This window comes from Austrofundulus limnaeus, unplaced genomic scaffold, assembly GCF_001266775.1.
Source record: "Austrofundulus limnaeus strain Quisiro unplaced genomic scaffold, Austrofundulus_limnaeus-1.0 Scaffold106, whole genome shotgun sequence".
NCBI lineage: Eukaryota > Metazoa > Chordata > Actinopteri > Cyprinodontiformes > Rivulidae > Austrofundulus > Austrofundulus limnaeus.
Genome location: NW_013952508.1, coordinates 1,442,630 through 1,460,599, shown reverse-complemented (window position 1 = coordinate 1,460,599; position 17,970 = coordinate 1,442,630). Strand labels below are relative to the sequence as shown.

General features: G+C 40.2%; 1 protein-coding gene across 1 annotated transcript in view; it reads right to left on the bottom strand.

Moving 5' to 3' along the window:
• Window positions 1-17,970, bottom strand: part of paxip1 (PAX interacting (with transcription-activation domain) protein 1) — a 36,750-nt gene that overhangs the window by 15,143 nt on the left and 3,637 nt on the right. Inside the window, exons 7-15 of the mRNA XM_014013843.1 lie at window positions 15,710-16,210; window positions 13,109-13,206; window positions 12,362-12,992; window positions 10,892-10,986; window positions 8,659-8,754; window positions 6,949-7,086; window positions 3,822-3,943; window positions 3,568-3,752; window positions 2,784-2,827 (exon numbers count right to left, since the gene is read on the bottom strand). Coding sequence (XP_013869297.1) covers window positions 2,784-2,827; window positions 3,568-3,752; window positions 3,822-3,943; window positions 6,949-7,086; window positions 8,659-8,754; window positions 10,892-10,986; window positions 12,362-12,992; window positions 13,109-13,206; window positions 15,710-16,210 — 1,910 coding nt within the window. The remainder of the gene's footprint in view (window positions 1-2,783; window positions 2,828-3,567; window positions 3,753-3,821; window positions 3,944-6,948; window positions 7,087-8,658; window positions 8,755-10,891; window positions 10,987-12,361; window positions 12,993-13,108; window positions 13,207-15,709; window positions 16,211-17,970) is intronic.

Here is a 17,970-nt window from a genome sequence, read left to right as displayed (position 1 = left end):
AAATAAAACACATACAAAGCAGAACACAGCTAAATGTATCAAAAGTATGTCTTTGTAATATTAGAATTTTCTGAAACAATGAATTTTGGTTTTTCATTTTTTTTCCAGTAAGAGGTTTTCATTTAATAGAATTTTTGGACAAAAAAAATCGCAATATATCGCCTTGTTTAAAATCGCAATATATTGGGGTATATCGTATCGTGATCCCTCTGTCATGATATGTATTGTAGCGCCAAATTCTTGCCAATACACAGCCCTAGTTGACAAGCCAAGTTAAACCAGAGTTATGATAAACATTTTACACCACTTTTTTCTCTTTTTTAGATTCATCGTAGTTGAAATACATTGCTGATGGAGGCTGCAAAAGATGATGAGATTCTATTAAAAAAAAACACCTCAACCCACCCTCTGGTCTCACCCCCACCCTTACATAAACCCCCCCAATCTCCTTTCTGACTGACGCCTGAAATGATTCAACAACTGTTAAAAAATCTACAGGAGGAAGAAAATAAAAAGACATGAGTTGAATGAAGTTTAGCGGCGATGAAGACACAGCAAGATCAGGACTGAGTGAGGAGATTTGACAGTTTTATGAGTTTGGATTTTATAGTTAGGGTGCAGTTTTGTGTTTAGTTTTAGTGTCTTTGAGTCAAAACGATGAGGGGATAAATGTGGAGCTGCAGTCCGAGCTGCGGACAGATGGAGAGCCGCAGTCAGAACCACTCGTTTGGTCAGGGAAGCTCAAAGGCAGAGATGGAGGAAAAACCAGGCTGAGAAAGAGAGAGGACTTTAACAGGGAGATCTATTATTTAGATTAGAAGAGGAAAGAGAAGAGGAGCTCTATTAGCAGCATTAAACGCCAAGTGCCAATTAATAACAGCCAAAACATTTCTGTTGATTAACTGAACTCCAACCCTACACATACCTAAAAACCCCCAAATATATAAATAAATCTGTTTTTTATACTAAGAGATTCTGGAAATGTTCTCTTTGAAGTTCTTTAAACACTGCAGCAGAAATACTGTTTGCTTTATAGGAAAAATCATCTAACCTATAAAACTTGTTTTTTCTATATTTGTTCTTCTACTTAGTCAAATACTGTATTTCGGATGTTGCCGTTGTTAAAAACCAAACAAACTGTAATTATTTGTCTTGTTGAACCCCACCCCAAAGTCCAGGGGTCTCATGTATAAACTGTGCGTACGCATAAAAAAAGTTACGTGCGCCAGGTTCTACGCCCACGTTGGGATGTATTAAAGCCAATGTTGTGTGAAAGTTTGAGTATATTTACGCACACTTTTCACCTGCTGTGAGAATGTGCGGCAGCCACGCAAAGTTTTTCAGTCGACAGTTTTAACTCACAAAGTCACGAATCTGACCTGAATCCACAGAAATGTGACTCTGCTCTGTTTTCTGGATGTAAGGAGCGTCTGAACACGGTGTTAGATTTTTATTTTAGTTTGAGTTTTTATTGTTTAAACTCGAACGATCACGAAACTGAACCGTGGGGCTGAAAATCATTTAACCTCAGACAAGAAAATAGATCAGAGTAAAAATGATCAAAGAACCTCAGTCCAGTCTGTAAACTGTTTTTATATTGTTGTCACGTAGTTGGAAACACACGCAGAGCGCAGGCCTGTGGAGCGCACACAGCTGAGGAGAATAAAATGTGTTAACTGTCTAAGAAACATTTTAATTCTCAGTGAGAAAAAAACTTTGTCAACTCAGCAGATTCATTCAGAACAGCTCAGCTGTGATGATTCCTCAGCTCCACAGGATGGAGACAATAGATTTGTTGCTGCGTAAAGTTGTGCGTAATTTATGGATCAATGTCAGCTGTTCTTCAGGTTGATATCAGAACTGAGGACCCTGTGGTTTTTTTTTGTTTGTTTATTTGTCTCACACCAAAAAACTTACAATCAGGTATTTTACTGTAGTTCAGAGTCGAGCCATGCAGCTGAGAGACTTCATGACTCTAAAATATAAATCACATCGCAGCAGAAACTCGCAGCGCTGCGAGTCATTTCTTCACGTCAACTATTTAATAAATATTTTTCTACGTTCTACCAAACTCATCAGTTCCTCTGTGTTTACAGTCATTTATTAAAGACGTGTAAAGGTGGAAATGTCTGTCAGCCTCATGCGTCGCTGCAGCACACGCGCGTACACACCAACACACACACACACCTTTGCGTGTGGCAAACTCATTTTACAGCCCACTACTTATTTAGACAGTTTTCTCTCTCATTCTCCATTTAATTTAAATTTTTCCTGCATCTAAAAATGATTTCTGATCCCACAGAGAGGACAATCTGAGGAGAATCTCACAGGCTGGACACATTTTACATCTATTTTACATTTTTAAATGGAGGCGTGTCAGGGGAGGAGTCTCAGTTCCACGTTCGTTAGGATGTATAAAGGAAAGGTGTACAGCTGCGTGTGCAGTTTTATACGTCTGAATTTTTTGGTGTGGCGCACTTTTCTAAATTTGTCCGTAAGTCAACTTTTAGTGTGAAAACTGCGCAATCCTTTATGCACGACGGCCCTGAAACTCAATGAAACTCTACATTACACTTCTGTAATAATTATATTTATAATAAAAACTTAATATAAAATAAATATTTTTTACTTTAGTTTCGGTTTAGGTTTTGTTTCTTACCATGCCCTCCCTGACTGCAAGGCACTTTATAAATATAAAAGGCAGACGGTGAAGGTAACGTGTGATGCTGAGTGAAGCTGCTTTTAAACGTGAGATAAGTAGGAATCCACACTACAAAACTCACCGCCAGCGCTTCAGCAGTTACTTTGATTGGAGATCTCCAAGCAGCTAGATAAGAAACACAAAGAATAACACCAAGATGCTCATATTAACCCCATCCATGTTTTATACACAGCTCAGCAAAAACACAACAATCTCTATATACCTACAAATTCATACACAGTGTATTAATTAGGGGTGCAACTATACATGTATCTGCATCAAACCATTCAAGACAGTGCTTTAGGTTCAATATGCACTAATGGCACTAAGTTTCAAACAATATAGATTTTTTTTATTTATTTTATCAACTTGTCTTCTGAAGATGCTCTGTGTTGAAGGATCAGTGGATCTGTGTTCGACTACTCCACCTAGGCTGCATTGTCGAGCTCAGATCCAGAGAAACTTGCTGTTTCAGCAACATTTAATTTAAAACCTGCACTTTTGAGATTAAACAAATGTTCATAATTATTTTTTTTGTTCATAATTAATTTTAATAAATTGCAAGTTAAGAAGGGCTACAGAAATATAATAATAAGTAATAATAATATATAATAAATAAGGGTTAAATAAATATTTCCATAACAGGCATGGGCATTTCTCTAATGAAAAAATATTGAACAGTGAGACTAAAATTACTGAACTGAACCCAATCATGAATTTTCTGTATCGTGAAGCTGGGTGATCAAGTCCGACTCTTTGTTATGATCTGTCTCAGCGTTCTGTTTGAGCCAGGAATCAGGTGATCCTACCTTTACCTGTCAGCGGTCTTCAGTACCTAAAAGCCGACACAGAGTAAGTGGACATACCCAGCAGATTGTGGACCAGCTGAGGGTTGGGCGCCAGCGGCTCGGGGTGAGTGAAGATGGAGTATCTGCTGTGCTGAATCTGCCTCAGAGCTTCGAAGTTCCCCAGCAGGATGTCACACAGCCACTGAGCGTTGACACACGGGATCTTCCACTCCTTGGCCTTCTCGTACTTCAGTCCTCTGGGTCTGAGGAGAGAACAACATGTAGCTGCTGCTGCTGCCTGAACGCCAGCTCGTTGGTCTTCAGGGTCTTACTCTTTACAGATGAGGACCGTGTTACTGCGGCACAGGTATCCCGTGTATCTGGCACCAGCCAGGTACGCCATCAGCTTCAGGTCTTCCCTGTCAGCGTCCACAAAGCCTGTCACCGATATGATCTGAGAGGAGAGACAGGAAAAACACGCAGACATTAGCAGGAAATATGACTGCTTCAAGGTTAGACAGAGGGGTTCCAGACAACATACAGATCCTGAACAAGTAGAGGAGAAATAAGGAAACGTTTTTGGCAGGTTTTCTGTTGGGAAAGGATCTGACAGCTGTTACAAAACAAACCAGTTTCACTCCTGATTGGACCAACTCATGTGTGTGTTCATCAGTGAACGGAGATAATTAAATAATTGTGTTAAAGCATGTTAAAAAATTATTGCCATTATCGTGATAATAACATGTTAACGTGGCCAGCACTCTTTTTTTTCTTTAAGCCCCTTCAATAGACAGCAGAACTGAATATTAGTTTCTTAGTTTCTTCATAATCAGATTTTTAAGTAGAAAAAGGTGAAATGTAAGGGAAAGAGTGAAAGACAGATTAGAAGATATGTGAAATAGGGGTCGACCGATACATCGGCCGGCTGATATTTTTGGCCGATATTTGCTTTTTTTTTTTCCTTGTATCGGTATTGGCCGATACACTGTCCGTTCGGCCGATCTGTTCTTTGGGTCATGCGAGCGCATGTGTCCGCCCCTTCCCCCGGGGAGAGCGCAGCAGCTAATGTTGTGAGACAGAGTGCTAACAACAACAAGGGTGAGTTATGAATTATAAATGTGTTTTAACTGTCTAATTTAACTGTTTCTGCCCTCTGTGTCGAAATGTGAGGGAAGAGAGAACAGCTGTGTGTTAAATTTATTTTCTAGACGGGAGCGCTGCGACATGTTTTACTTTCACTTTCGCACCGCACTGTAATCAGCGTGTCCGCGTTGTTTTTCTTATTAAAAATGCTGGAGCTGCTCATATGAGGCATAGAAAAACACCTCTATTGTTCTCCCTGCTGGATTAAAATAAAAAAGCTTTCCGGTTTAGCGAGCGCAGCCGTCCACCATCATGTGAACCAGACACTGCTCAGATCATGTTTACTGTGACCGCAGTGGTGATGCTGGTTTTCTTCGGTGTACATTTCAAACTGTGATCTAATGTTAACTTCAGCTGTTTTAAATGCATTTTTTGCCTGGTGGTAAAAACAGGAGCAGCAGACTGAGGCAGAGATGCTGTGAGCGCTGTGTGTGTGAAGTCCTCACAAAGATAGCAAGATGTATGTGTGTCTCTTCTTTTTCTCTGTGTTGCTCTGACAGTTTTATTTAGGCTTGTTGCTGTTTTTGCATCAAAAACGCTGGGATATTAAAAATAGTAATTTTATGTAAAAAATATATTATTCTTATTAATATACAAATAAGAACAGAATATTTAGCACTAGATAAAATAAATAATGAATTAATTAATTTATTTTTTTTTAAAGAAGAAATCCTGTGTGGTAGCACTCAATACAGCCTGCATCAGACAAGGCTTAGTTAATAAATGTTGTTTTATTTTGTTTTTGTTTTAAATTAAGACTTGTGTAACATTTGTAATCATTCTTATTTTTATCATGTTAATGGAGGAAGAAAAGGGCAGTATCGGCTTTAAGAATCGGCCAAAAAATGTCAGCTGCACGTATCGGCGTATCGGTTAGACTGATGTTTTAAAAAATCGGTATCGGTATCGGCCTTCAAAAACCTGTATCGGTCGATCTCTAATGTGAAATACACATCAAGAAAACACAAGAACTACTTTTTATTCAACCTGTAAGTTGGAAAATGTGTTAAAGTTCAAAACTTTGGTGGTAAACCGTGGTTAACGATGGTAAACCGAGGTTAACAATGGTAAACCGAGGTTAACGATGGTAAACCGTAGCTAGCGATGGTAAACCGTAGCTAACGATGGTAAACCGAGGTTAACGATGGTAAACCGAGGTTAACGATGGTAAACCGTAGCTAACGATGGTAAACCGAGGTTAACGATGGTAAACCGAGGTTAACGATGGTAAACCGTAGCTAACGATGGTAAACCGAGGTTAACGATGGTAAACCGAGGTTAACGATGGTAAACCGTAGCTAACGATGGTAAACCGAGGTTAACGATGGTAAACCGTGGCTAACGGTGATAAACCGTGGCTAACGGTGATAAACCGTGGCTAACGGTGATAAACCCTGAGGCACAGCCTAAGATTTTATCTTTAATGGCCTTTTTTATAGTGTTCATTACTTTTACTTTTATACTTTAAGTAGTGTTAAAACCAGTACTTACAGTATATACTTTTACTTGAGTAAAAAGCTCAAGTTGATACTTCTACTTCCAAAAAAGTATTTTTAAACCCTATTATCTATACTTCTACTTAAATAATGAATGTGAATACTTTTGACACCTCTGACCGTGGCTAACGGTGGTAAACCGTGGCTAACGGTGGTAAATCGTGGCTAACGGTGGTAAACCGTGGTTAACGGTAGTAAACCGTGGTTAACGGTGGTAAACGGTGGTAAACTGTGGCTAACGATGGTAAACCGTGACTAACAAAGGTAAACCGTGGTTAACAATGGTAAACCATGGCTAACGAAGGTAAACCATGATTAACCAAGGTAAACCTGGCTAACGATGGTAAACCGTGGTTAATGATGGTAAACCGTGGTAATTATTAAAATAACTGGTTGTTTTCCAGCACGGAGAATTCTAATTATTTTTCTAGTGGGAGTTTTTCAGACGCTACTTGAACATTGCGTGGGTCAGGCCGGAAGTGGGGCAGCTTGACCAAAAAAAGATAAAAATAAATAAGCACACTCACTGCCACGCTGGCAAACACAAACATAGATTATCAGTTCTGTTCGTTATGATATCGGGCAGATAAGTATGACGTCATAATCTCCTGATATTGGGCCAATAGTTATCGTGCACCCCTAAAATGTGTATGGTCTGAGTCACTGTGGCACGGTGCATGTGAACACAAAACTGCACAGCAGTGCTGGAACATGCAGAGGACAGCAGACACTGAGAGCAGCAGGAACTACAGTCTCCATGTGGGACAAACAGCAGTTACAAGGTAAAAAGCTTCAGTTTTGTGTGGAGAGCTTGACCTACATGCTGAGAGCATGGTTTGGCCCCTGGAGGGAAGGCGAAGGGCAGATGTAACGTTCGATGAGGAGGAACCATCTTCTTCTTCTTCAGCACGGTGCTGAGCCAGTGGGCCGTCACACAGCGCTTCCCCTCTCGAAGAGCCTGGAGACAAACAAACAAACAAACAAAAATAAACATGACACTTAATAAAAACAAACTGATGTGAGTAAAAGCTCCAGTTTTGTCTCATTGGATCCGTAAACTTTGGTTCTTGTCAAAATGCAGTTTTTGTTAATTCCTGTTATTTATAAACTGGGGTTCCTTCCAAGACGTCCACTTGTGATACTAAATGACACAACACCAGCTGTCAATCAATCCATTGGGCTCGTCAGTAACAGATCGACCAGTGATTGATGATAAACAGCCACTAGCTGCAGGAACAGCAGACCAGCCTTTGTTCAGACCTCCATCACTGTGCTTATGGCAGATTTTGTGAAACATCTTCTAGAAAAACAGCTGGACTGTGCAATTCAGAAACGACTCATCCTGAGCAGAGAGAGGGCAGAATGTTTGTTTTTCATTAATACAACTTAAACAGTCTGGAGAAAAGACACAATAAATGAAGCCTTACAGCCGTCGTCACAAACAGCTGAAGAGAACAGCAACCCTTGATCATCACTTCCTGTTACTGCACAAATACCTCAACTGTTCATGTAAATGTTGTTTTTTCCAAAAATGCATTTGTATTGATCACAAAAATGTGATGTTACAGACTCTTTGACTTCACTTTCTCTGATTCCCCTCAAATAACTGAAAGACTCAGACCTTCTCTGCCTCGATGTCAGCTAATTAGACAAAAAAAGCCTCGACAAATGTCTCTTGTGACGCTGTCAGCTTCACAGTGTCCACTACTACAGCACTATTACAGTCCTTCTTAAATGGACCAGAGTTTATTTCGCCCGTTTTCCCGGACCTTTGAGGCAGATATGAATATAATAGGGGTGCGCCAATTGCAGTTTTCTGGCCGATCACTGATCTTTAAAAACTCTGACCCGCCGATTCCGATATTTTAAATAACAGACTGTCGGGTGTTATAAGGTCACGATCCACCTCCAATGTTTCAGTGTTATTTTACTGAAATACTCTGAACAATATTCTTGAAACAATAAAAACTTGTTGTAACTGGACATTAGGTAGTATCACAGCAGAGCAAAAGGGGACTCTGGCTGATTTTCAGAGCTTTGCGGAGGTAGAGAATCTTCTGGTGACGTAGAGCTGATCTTTTCCACTGATCCAAAGTATCGGCTGATCTCTGATTTATCAGCTGGATGATTTATCAGTGCCTAGAATACACTCATATTGGTGTGGAGCAAACAACCAAACCAAGACCTATTTTTGAGGTCGTCTCGGTTTACTTCTGGTGTGAGTACAGACCGGCCTCGAACCTAACTTGACTTTAATGCAATGAGTAATACTTCCTTTAAGACCAGAAAATCTGTCCATATTATTTACTTTTATAATAAGCAAATCATTAACTTTCACAACATTTTACATACTACAGACATACAGCATATATTAGACAACTGATTTAAACTAAAATCACTTTTCACAACAAGAGGATCCAGTAATTAAAATAAACGGTTTGGTTTCAGGTCTTTGTTTCAGCGGTAATATTTCTAACAGTCAGTTTAACCTGTGAGAGCAGAGAACAGGTTCATACAGAGGTGCACCTACCTGAACATACATGTTGCTCACTTGACTCTCGCACAGCAAGTGAGTGCAGCGGCTGGTCAGCGTGGGGTCAACAACACCCCCACAGGCCTGGATGACCTGAGGGAACAGTGTGGGGAGGGGGAGGGGGAGGGGGGGCGCACTGTGTTACAAGCAGCTTGTTTTCGTTTCTTTATCAGTGGTGCCTGATGAAAACATCTAAATCTGATCAGTTCTCTGGTGTCTGACTGATGGCGGCTGTCGCAGCAGGGGCAGAAATGGATGCAACTCAGACAGACATCAACAGGGTTCCCACACCATGGCCCACATCGAATTCAACGACCTTTCAAGAACCTTCCAGGACCAGTGTTAGGGCTGGGTATCATGGCCAATTCTCTAAATCGATTTGATTTCGATTTATTAAGTTCAGAATCGATTAATCACGATTCGATGAAAATGTTTATTGATACTGATATTATATTTTGCAACTGTGTTGCAAAATATAATATCACCATTTTTCTTCTCTTCAACATAAACAACAGGTTTTAAGGACAAACTTTTAAATTAAACCGTTTAATCTTGAAAGAAAACTGTCAAGTATAAAAAGTTTTAAAGTAAAAAGGAATTGCAGGTGACAGTGTTGTTGGGTGCATTCATTTTTAATTAATTAATAATTATTTTGAAAAATAAGAAGTGATGGGAATAAGGTTGCAGAAGAAGAGGTGGGCTAATATAAATATACTTCTGCCCACTCCTTTTGAGAGAGAAAAATTGTGAATGAGTGTTCTGAACTGTAATTTCATTGTGCTCTGTACAATGAGCATAAAGGTTTATCTTAACTTATCTTAAAACTGAATATTTGTAATGTTTCTGTTACCTTCTGTTGTTATGTTCAATAAAATTTATTAAAACTTAATACATATAACTTATTAAAACAACTACAAAATTTCATCACTGTGGATTTCATTAAGACGTTTCTTAAAGTTTAAAAATAATAATATTGGTAACAAAACTAAACGATTTTGTTAGAATGTCGTCTTAAACATGTGTAAACATGCCGGTGGAGAACAGTTCAGTCAGATGTTTACATAACGTAGTTTGGTTCAGGTGCCGAGCCGCTCGTCAAACCCTGCTCCGTTTCCTCTACCACGTAGGAACGCAAATCTTTGCAAAAAAAAAACAAAACAAAAAAAAAAAACTCTCCATGGTCTCTGTTATCTAAGTCCTGTGGAGAGCCGACTGGTAACTTTTGATTCCTTAGTTTATTTTGATTTGATCCAGACAACTCATTATCGAAGGCTAATGTTAGCACTGAATGTCAACCGGATGTAAATATACAGCAAGCCAGGAGTGACAAAATATAGAAACACATCTCAGACGCGCGCACAAGACACCATGGGGAAGAATCGATCTCATGTCCTGTGAATCGATTTTCCCAAATTTAAATGAAATCGATCCAAGATAAATAAAATCGATTTTTTTTTTACCCAGCCCTAACCAGTATCCTCAAATTCAAGGATCACGTGCAACAGCATTTACCTACCTACAGCTACCGCTGAATATGTTATCAATGAACGATTTTAATAGAGGAATGTCAATTAAATACTGGATGGCACAGACGTTGTAGGGTCACGGGGTTAGAGTTGTCTAAGGCGAGTCGCAGACCGGCCCTGGATTCAGTGTTGATGGCAGAAATCTATGGAGGTGACGGAAAACTTTAAACCATTTTTTTCCAACTCCCAAAAAACATTTAAGGACTTTCAAGAATTTCAAGGACCTGTGGGAACCCTGCATCAAGCTCAAATTTGGTGTGGTAGAAGCTGAGATTAATCCCAAACACATAATCTAAGTGCCAATGCACTCCTATGTGCATCAGCTGGATTCTTTCTCAACATTTCTGAAACTCCCCAAATTTAGTTTCTGATATTATTTAGTGTCTAAAGTATAATTCTGTTTTTCAGTGTGTAACTGAGTAAATGTAGACTGATTTATTTATTAAACTGAATGTTTTTTTTACTGATTAAACTACGAACATGTTAAGTTACAACATAGAAAACATTCATATTAACTGTTGAAGTCAACACTCGCCGTCTGTAAGTAAAATATCTGGAGCCACTGAACAGCTCGAGACCTGATTTAAGATGGCCGCCACAGTGAGCTTGGCAAACTACAAAACTGACAACAACTCGGTTTAGAGAAGCAGACACCATCAAGCCTTGTTGTTCTGTCATCCTGTTGTGTCGGCCGTGTGTCTTACCCTCTTCCACGTGGCCAGCAGTTGTTTGTCGGCCATTTGTTCCGGGTAATCGGCCACAGCAAACACACAGCCGAGCAGGAAGCTGTCCTGAGGAACTGAGGACAGAACAGAAAGAACATGATTGATCTGACAGGGTCAGGGTTGGACCAGGAGAGGGGGGGGACCTTCGGCCTATAGGAACGAATCAAACCCTCAATGACAATCTGTCACCAATTAGCCTAACAGTCAGGTTTCTGGTCTGTGGGAGGAGCACCAGGAGAAAACCCACACATGTATGGAGAGCAGCAACGACTCTCGATTGAAACCGGGACGAACAGGTTGATTCTCACAGAACTGTTGGAATTTTAAAAGTTTGATTTCTACTTTCAATACCCAGTCGACCAACTGGAAGAAGTAGCAGGTAGTGTGCAGCGACAATCTAAAGTGTGGCTTAACTTTAATAAAGAAGAATATTATAACATGCAACAGAGGTGTAGGACAACATGATTAAACACCTCTCAGGGTTCCGTCTCTGACACGTTGAGTCTTCACTGACACTTCTGGGTAAATAAAACAATAAAATACATCTAATACCAACGCTGAGGCAGCTAACAAATCCTGCTGGAGCTAAAACCTGTAAGATCAGCTCAGTAACACAAAGTTCCTGCAGCTTCACACACTGCATGTGTCCATGTGTTTTCAGCAGGTTTTTCAAAATAAAATGTGTACACTGTAAGAAATATCCATCTAACCAAGTCTTACAATCATATCAGCCAAAAAGTATTTTTGATCTTGTTTTGAGACTGACAGACTAAAAAAGAGCAGACTTTGTTAGATTAATTATCTTGTTAGTGTGGAAATTTTCCTTATTACAAGAAGTCTTACCAAGTGTAACTGTGTCATTCCACTGTCAGATTATTTCACTTCATTTGAGTCTGAATCTTGTGAAACTAAGTGAAATAATCTGTCAGTGCAGTAAAACAATCCACAGAGTACACCTGTGCAAAGTACATTTATAACATTTATATTCTAGTTCACAGGTTTGATGTTTATAAAACAGTTGATAAAAGATTTGAGGAATTCTTAGTGAAGTTCATGAAAAGTAAAAAGTTAATAGAATTCAAATTCTTAAATAAGTTAAGACTATTTCATCCAGCAAGAACTCATTTCAACCAAGTCAACTGTTAACCCTGATTCAATTCAGCAACTTTCTTACTGAGAGGCAACAGCTCTACCAACTGAGACACCTGCTGCCCCAAATGTTACATAAATATGCAAAAAAAAAAAAAACTGACCATTGTTGGTTTTATTAATTTATAACTAAGTGAGTTGATAAAGTGAGTGTGGAAACTGAAGTGTGTCAGAGGACTTTTAAAAAGTAAAATATTCCTGAAAGAGAACAAGGTTCCTCACTCCTGGTTTAACCTGATTCATCAGGTGAGTAAAGATCCACACAGCCTGAAGAGCTCATTCTTTACAGGAGCTACTCACCGTCTTGTCCTGGCTCATGTCCAAACAGCTGCGAGATGTGAGGAGGCTGCTGGAAGATCTGCTGGTTCTGATGTTGCTGATTCTGGAGCTGCTGCTTCTGCATCTGCAGGAGGTGCTGCTGCTGCTGCTGCTGCTGCTGCTGCAGGTGCTGCTGGTGTAGCTGCTGCTGGTTCTGCTGCTGCTGTAACATGTGCATGCGCTGCTGCTGCTGCTGCTGATACTGCTGCAGCTGTTGCTGCAGCTGCTGCAGACCGGGCCGGAGGAGCTGCTGGGGCCGCAGCTGCTGCTGGGAAAACATCTGCTGCTGCTGCAGAAACTGCTGCTGCTGCTGCTGCTGCAGCTGGGGGAAACCCTGCTGTTGAACGACCTGGGACTGCTGCAGCTTCATCAGCTGCTGCTGCTGCTGCTGCTGCAGGTGCATCATGGGATGCTGTGGCTGCTGTGGTAGCTGCTGATGTTGCTGAGCAGACTGGTGAGACTGCTGCAGAGTCTGCTGCTGCAGCTCGGCCACCTTGGCCTGGTTGAACGTAGGAAGGTTGGTATTGTTTGGGGTCTGAATGTGGCTCAGATTCGTCTGATCCAAAGGCTTGGTTTGACTGCCAGGCAGGTTTGGGATGATCTGTAAAACAAACTGGTTTAAGTGTAGACAAAGCGCAGATCTGAACGGTTAAAGCTTGTTGTATGTGAAGAAACCACTGATGACCTGTGGAACACAACATGGCAGAGGTAAATGTGTGTGATTCTTACAGGTCGACTGGCCGGCTGCATGTCAGCGCTGTTGGTTATGTTGCGTAGGGTTCTAATGGCTTGGTTCCATCCAGGCATACCCTCTGGACCTGGTCCACCTAAAACAGAAGCATACAGTCGGTTAGGGCTGCAACTAACGATTATTTTAATAATCAATTAATCTGTTGATTATTTTTTCGATTAATCGGCCAAATCATTAAAACGCTTAATTACATGAATATGAGTAGATATAAATTACGTTAACTCCTTAAGGATGCAAGTTATTGATAATGAATTAATCTGAAGTTGATTTATCTTATAGATTGATTAACAATTAATTAATAAGCAGATATTTTTTTAAAACCTGGAGTTTTCTCTTGAATCAAGAGGGTCTTCCAATAAAATGAAGGATTTTTTATAATCTCCTGAATTAAAAAAACAGAAACACATAATACATATTTTAACAATTTATTTTGCCAGCTGTATTAAATACTGACTGAAAAAATGTGTATTTCTCCTACATGAAACATAACAGAAATTTAACAGGTTGCTGAATGAGGAAAATAGATCATAATAATAAAATATGATTTTTAGATGAAAAACTATTATTAATTTATTATAATTAGAATTTATTAATTTTTTTGTCTAATTCTTTACTTTTTGTTTCATTCTTGTTGGTTCTGTTTGACTAAAACATTGTTTGACCCTAGGGCTGCCACAAACAATTTTTTATAATAGATTAATCACCGATTATTTTTTGATTAGTCAACTAATCTGATCATACGTTAATTGAATATAAAACATAGAGCTTATCACGTCAGAATGCAGCTGCTATTATACTGTATAACCATGGTTAGATTTTAGCTATATGCTAACTAAAAATAATTGCTGTGGAAGTCAAGTTCTGCTCTGCAGATATTACACAGGTTTCTCTTTCATTTTCTTAAAATGATCCCACACTTTGAGCTCTGTTGTCAGGTAGCCATGATACCAGAGCCTGTCTGTATAATGTCTTGTGACGTCCACGGCCTACCCCAGTTACCACTACTGTGCATGTGTGTCAAGGACAGAAAGGCAGATGTGGCAGTGGAAGGTGTCAAAGCAGTTTGGAGAGAAAAACAAAGTAAAGAACAAAAAAAAGAAAAAGAAAACAATCGATTATTAAATTAGTCATCGATTATTTTAATAATCGATTAGTTGTCGATTAATCGATTAATCGTTGCAGCCCTACAGTCAGTCACTGTAAACTCTACGCAATTTCACTGACTCTAGACTGAAGTAAAGAACTTGTTTAGTCAGACTGACTCTGCAGAGTGCACCTGCAGAAGACCAGAGCAGGTCATGTTGACAGGTTTCTTCGGGAGTGGGGCTTTGGTTTGCAGCTAGTGCTGGGTGATTTGGCCTGAAATCATTATCACAATATATTGAGCAGTTCACCTCTAACGATAAATGCACGATAACTCTTACCACCCCCCACCACACACAAAAACACAGTATAGTCTAGTCATAACACTATACACTGTGTCCATGTTCGTAGTCAAAGTTCACAGTTTAGATTTTGAACAGCTTTTCTGTAGTTTATATTTGTCATTTTAGTGTTTTTAATATATTTAATAAAAAATACTTTTTTGGCAAAACTTGTCATACAATTATTTAACCATCTCCATACCTTTTCAGTGCAAACACATTATGTATGTACTATAATTTTATATTTAAAAATATATACCAAAATGTGTCTTTTGCACTGCACAAAATAACTTAAATACATTTTTTTGTTAGATTGACTGATTTCTCTATTAAAATAACTATTTATTCCAAAAACATTTTATTTTTTAGAGCTCATGTAATCATTTAATACTATTAATTCTTCATATTTGATCATTTGATGAATCACAGAGCAGTTCAGTCACAGTATGGTTCTAAATATAAGCAAGATTTATTGTGAAGAATTAAATGTATAGATATGATAAACTACATAGCAGGTTGTTTTTTCTTCTTTCTGTTTCTTTTTTTTCTTTTGGGGGGTGGGTAACGCAAAGCGGAGACTCGTCTTTTCTATAATATGGGACAAACAAAAGTTCAGAAGAGTTGAAACAGTGTCTCTCTCAGAACAACTCAGCCTGTGTTTGTCGTGCTCCCGTAACAGCGCTGTCGAAGAGAGGAGTTTGGTCACGTGAGCAAAGTTGAACATAATCTGTTCGATAACGACGCTCTAAACACATAAACTTACAGTGTGTTAGATTTTAGATACCATGTCTCAGGTAGCTCGGGAGAGAAGTGTGGAGGACGGGGTTTGCTCACTCAGGACAGGAGCTGCAGGCTGACCAGTGTTTATCCTGCAGACTGCTGCACCAACATCAGAAAGCCCCCCGCTCTGAGTGGATAAAGCTGTGGGATTTGTTTGATTTGTTGAAAGCAGCACCTGTTTAAACCTGTATCAGACTGGGCGGCTTTAACAAGGCCGCAACAGAAAACAAGCAGGTTCCTGTTTTCCTCATTTACCGAAAATACCGACATGAGCAAAATGACGTCGGTTATTGTCACAAATGTCGGTATCAGTTATTTTTCGGTTTTTCGCCCAGGCCTATTTGCAGCTGAACCAAACAAATAGGAGCTACCGACCTTGCTGTGCAGAGTGACTGATGGCTGCAGCAGCAGAGCGAACCTCTGCAGGTCCGAGGCCTGCGCTGCCAGGAACAGGAGGCACGCTGGCACACAGGTTGATCAGCCCGCTGCCCGCCGCCGACACGGGGTCCTTGCTGCCCGGCACGCCTCCCCGCCGCCTGGCCAGGCCGTCGGGGATAGGGATGGTGGGCGCCACGACCTCGGCCGGGGTCCAGTTCAGGTTGGTGCCCTCTTTCTCCGTGGAGGAGTCGTCGTCGGAGTCGTCGAACATTCGCTCGCTGCGGCGCTCGGGTTTCCGGGGAGAGGTCGGCGAGACGGAGTTGAAGCGTTTGGGTCCGGGTCGTCTGCGAGGACTGGACTCCTCCCCGGACGAGCCCCCGCTGGAGGCATCTGAACGAGAGCGCATGTTGCAGGACTCAGCTTCGCTCTCCTCCTCTTCGTCAGGCTCCACATACGTGAGTCTGGGGTGATAAAGGGCCTCATCCTTCCTGGTTTTAGCTGTGAAGACAACACAAAACAAATGAAACCAAGTCACAGCAAGACACCGATCCTGGATAATAACAGAAACCTTGTTAGCAGTAACTGTGCTTCACTCTGAAAACACAATAAACCTCTAAAAAAAACAGCATTTTTATCAAATTATCTGTTTAATATAAACCATTAAATCATGAACAAAGCTGTAACTGGTGTCTTGGTCTCATGATGTCAAAGTGTGAACAGCTGATGACAAACAAACACTAATTCAACACAAATTGAGTTGTTTTAGGGAAAGAAAGAGCTGAGATCTTATGTTAATGAGCTGAGCCGGAGCATCTCTAACTGATCAAAACAAAAACGTTTTTGATGTTTTTAACGTTGCTTTTCTTTTTACAAAAACCTTGCCAAGTCTGAGTTACATTAATCCCATTAAGAACCACTGAAGGATGCAGAAATTGTGACAGAACCATAAAAAATTCAGATAAAAAAAACATGGAGAAATTGAAAAATTTCGACAGACACTGGTCTCAGCTTCTGTGAACCAGATGCTGCTGGATCAACTCCCAGCAAGAGAAGACACAGAAACAGTTGCTGCTCAGCAAACAAAGCAAACTGTTAGAAACAGACACTGGTAGTGTTTCAGAATCTACCCAGACTTATAATGAACAAAGACAGAGGTGAATAAAACCTGATAATAGCGTTGGAGTCGAGACCACCTTACCCGAGGCCAAATCAAGACCAAGAACAGAATAAAAAAATAAAAAAAATAAATTGGTGCCCTAAAAGATAAGAGTATTCTGTACACATGTACAGTAGTTTCATATATAGATCTAATAATGACAAAACGGCCAGCAAGGAGTCAGGTTTGGAAGAAACCTAGAAATTTAACTGTGAAACCACAGTGATTGATTATAGATGTTTCTGTTTCATAATAAAGTTTAACCATAACGCTGAGTTTAGATAAGTAACTGAGAAGATGCAGATGGCAGGAGGAGGGTCCAGCTGTAGTCGTGGGTGCAGCCGAGCCAAAGCTGGTACTGGTACTGTTCAGACAGCGGGAACAGCAGGTCAACCATGTGAGGTAAATGTTCGCTACGTTAGAACTTATTCTACAAATGTGTTTCCATCTCGCCTTTTGTGCATTAACTCTTATTCTGAAAACTCAAAAACCACCTCAAGTGAGCGTATCAACTTTTCTGTGAATTAGAGGAAGTTTTTTCGAATCGTGACGTTTCCATTCACCTTTTCTGATGCCATACTGCAAAATGCGCATTAAAACATGGGATGGAAACACAACTACTGTATTTTTCGGACTATAAGCCGCGACTTTTTCCCTGAACTTTGAACCATGCGGCTTATAGTCCGGTGCGGCTTATACGTGGATTTTTTTTCTTCAGCCACCAGGGGCTCTTATGCTCCATTTGCTTCAACCACTCGCTTCAAAAAAAGAAAGGAAAAAAAAAGAAAAAGCTTCCAGAGCCGACTGTTGACCAAGAAGCAGCGATTTAAAGATAGTCAATGGCCAAAAACTCATAAAAGGGGATAAAACAGACATTTTTCACGGTGGAATCTGACTGATAAAAACKTTGGAGCTTAATCCAGGACCAGTTTGTGGATAAACGTCGAGTGAAGAGCCACAGACTTTTTTTTTCCTCATTGCACTCCCCGGGGAAGGACTCCCATACAGTGACGTATGCTGGAGCGGGAGGGCTTTCCCAGCACAGCTTTACACAACAACAGATACCGCTGTGTGACGCAGCTTTTCTCAGCTTGTTTAACTC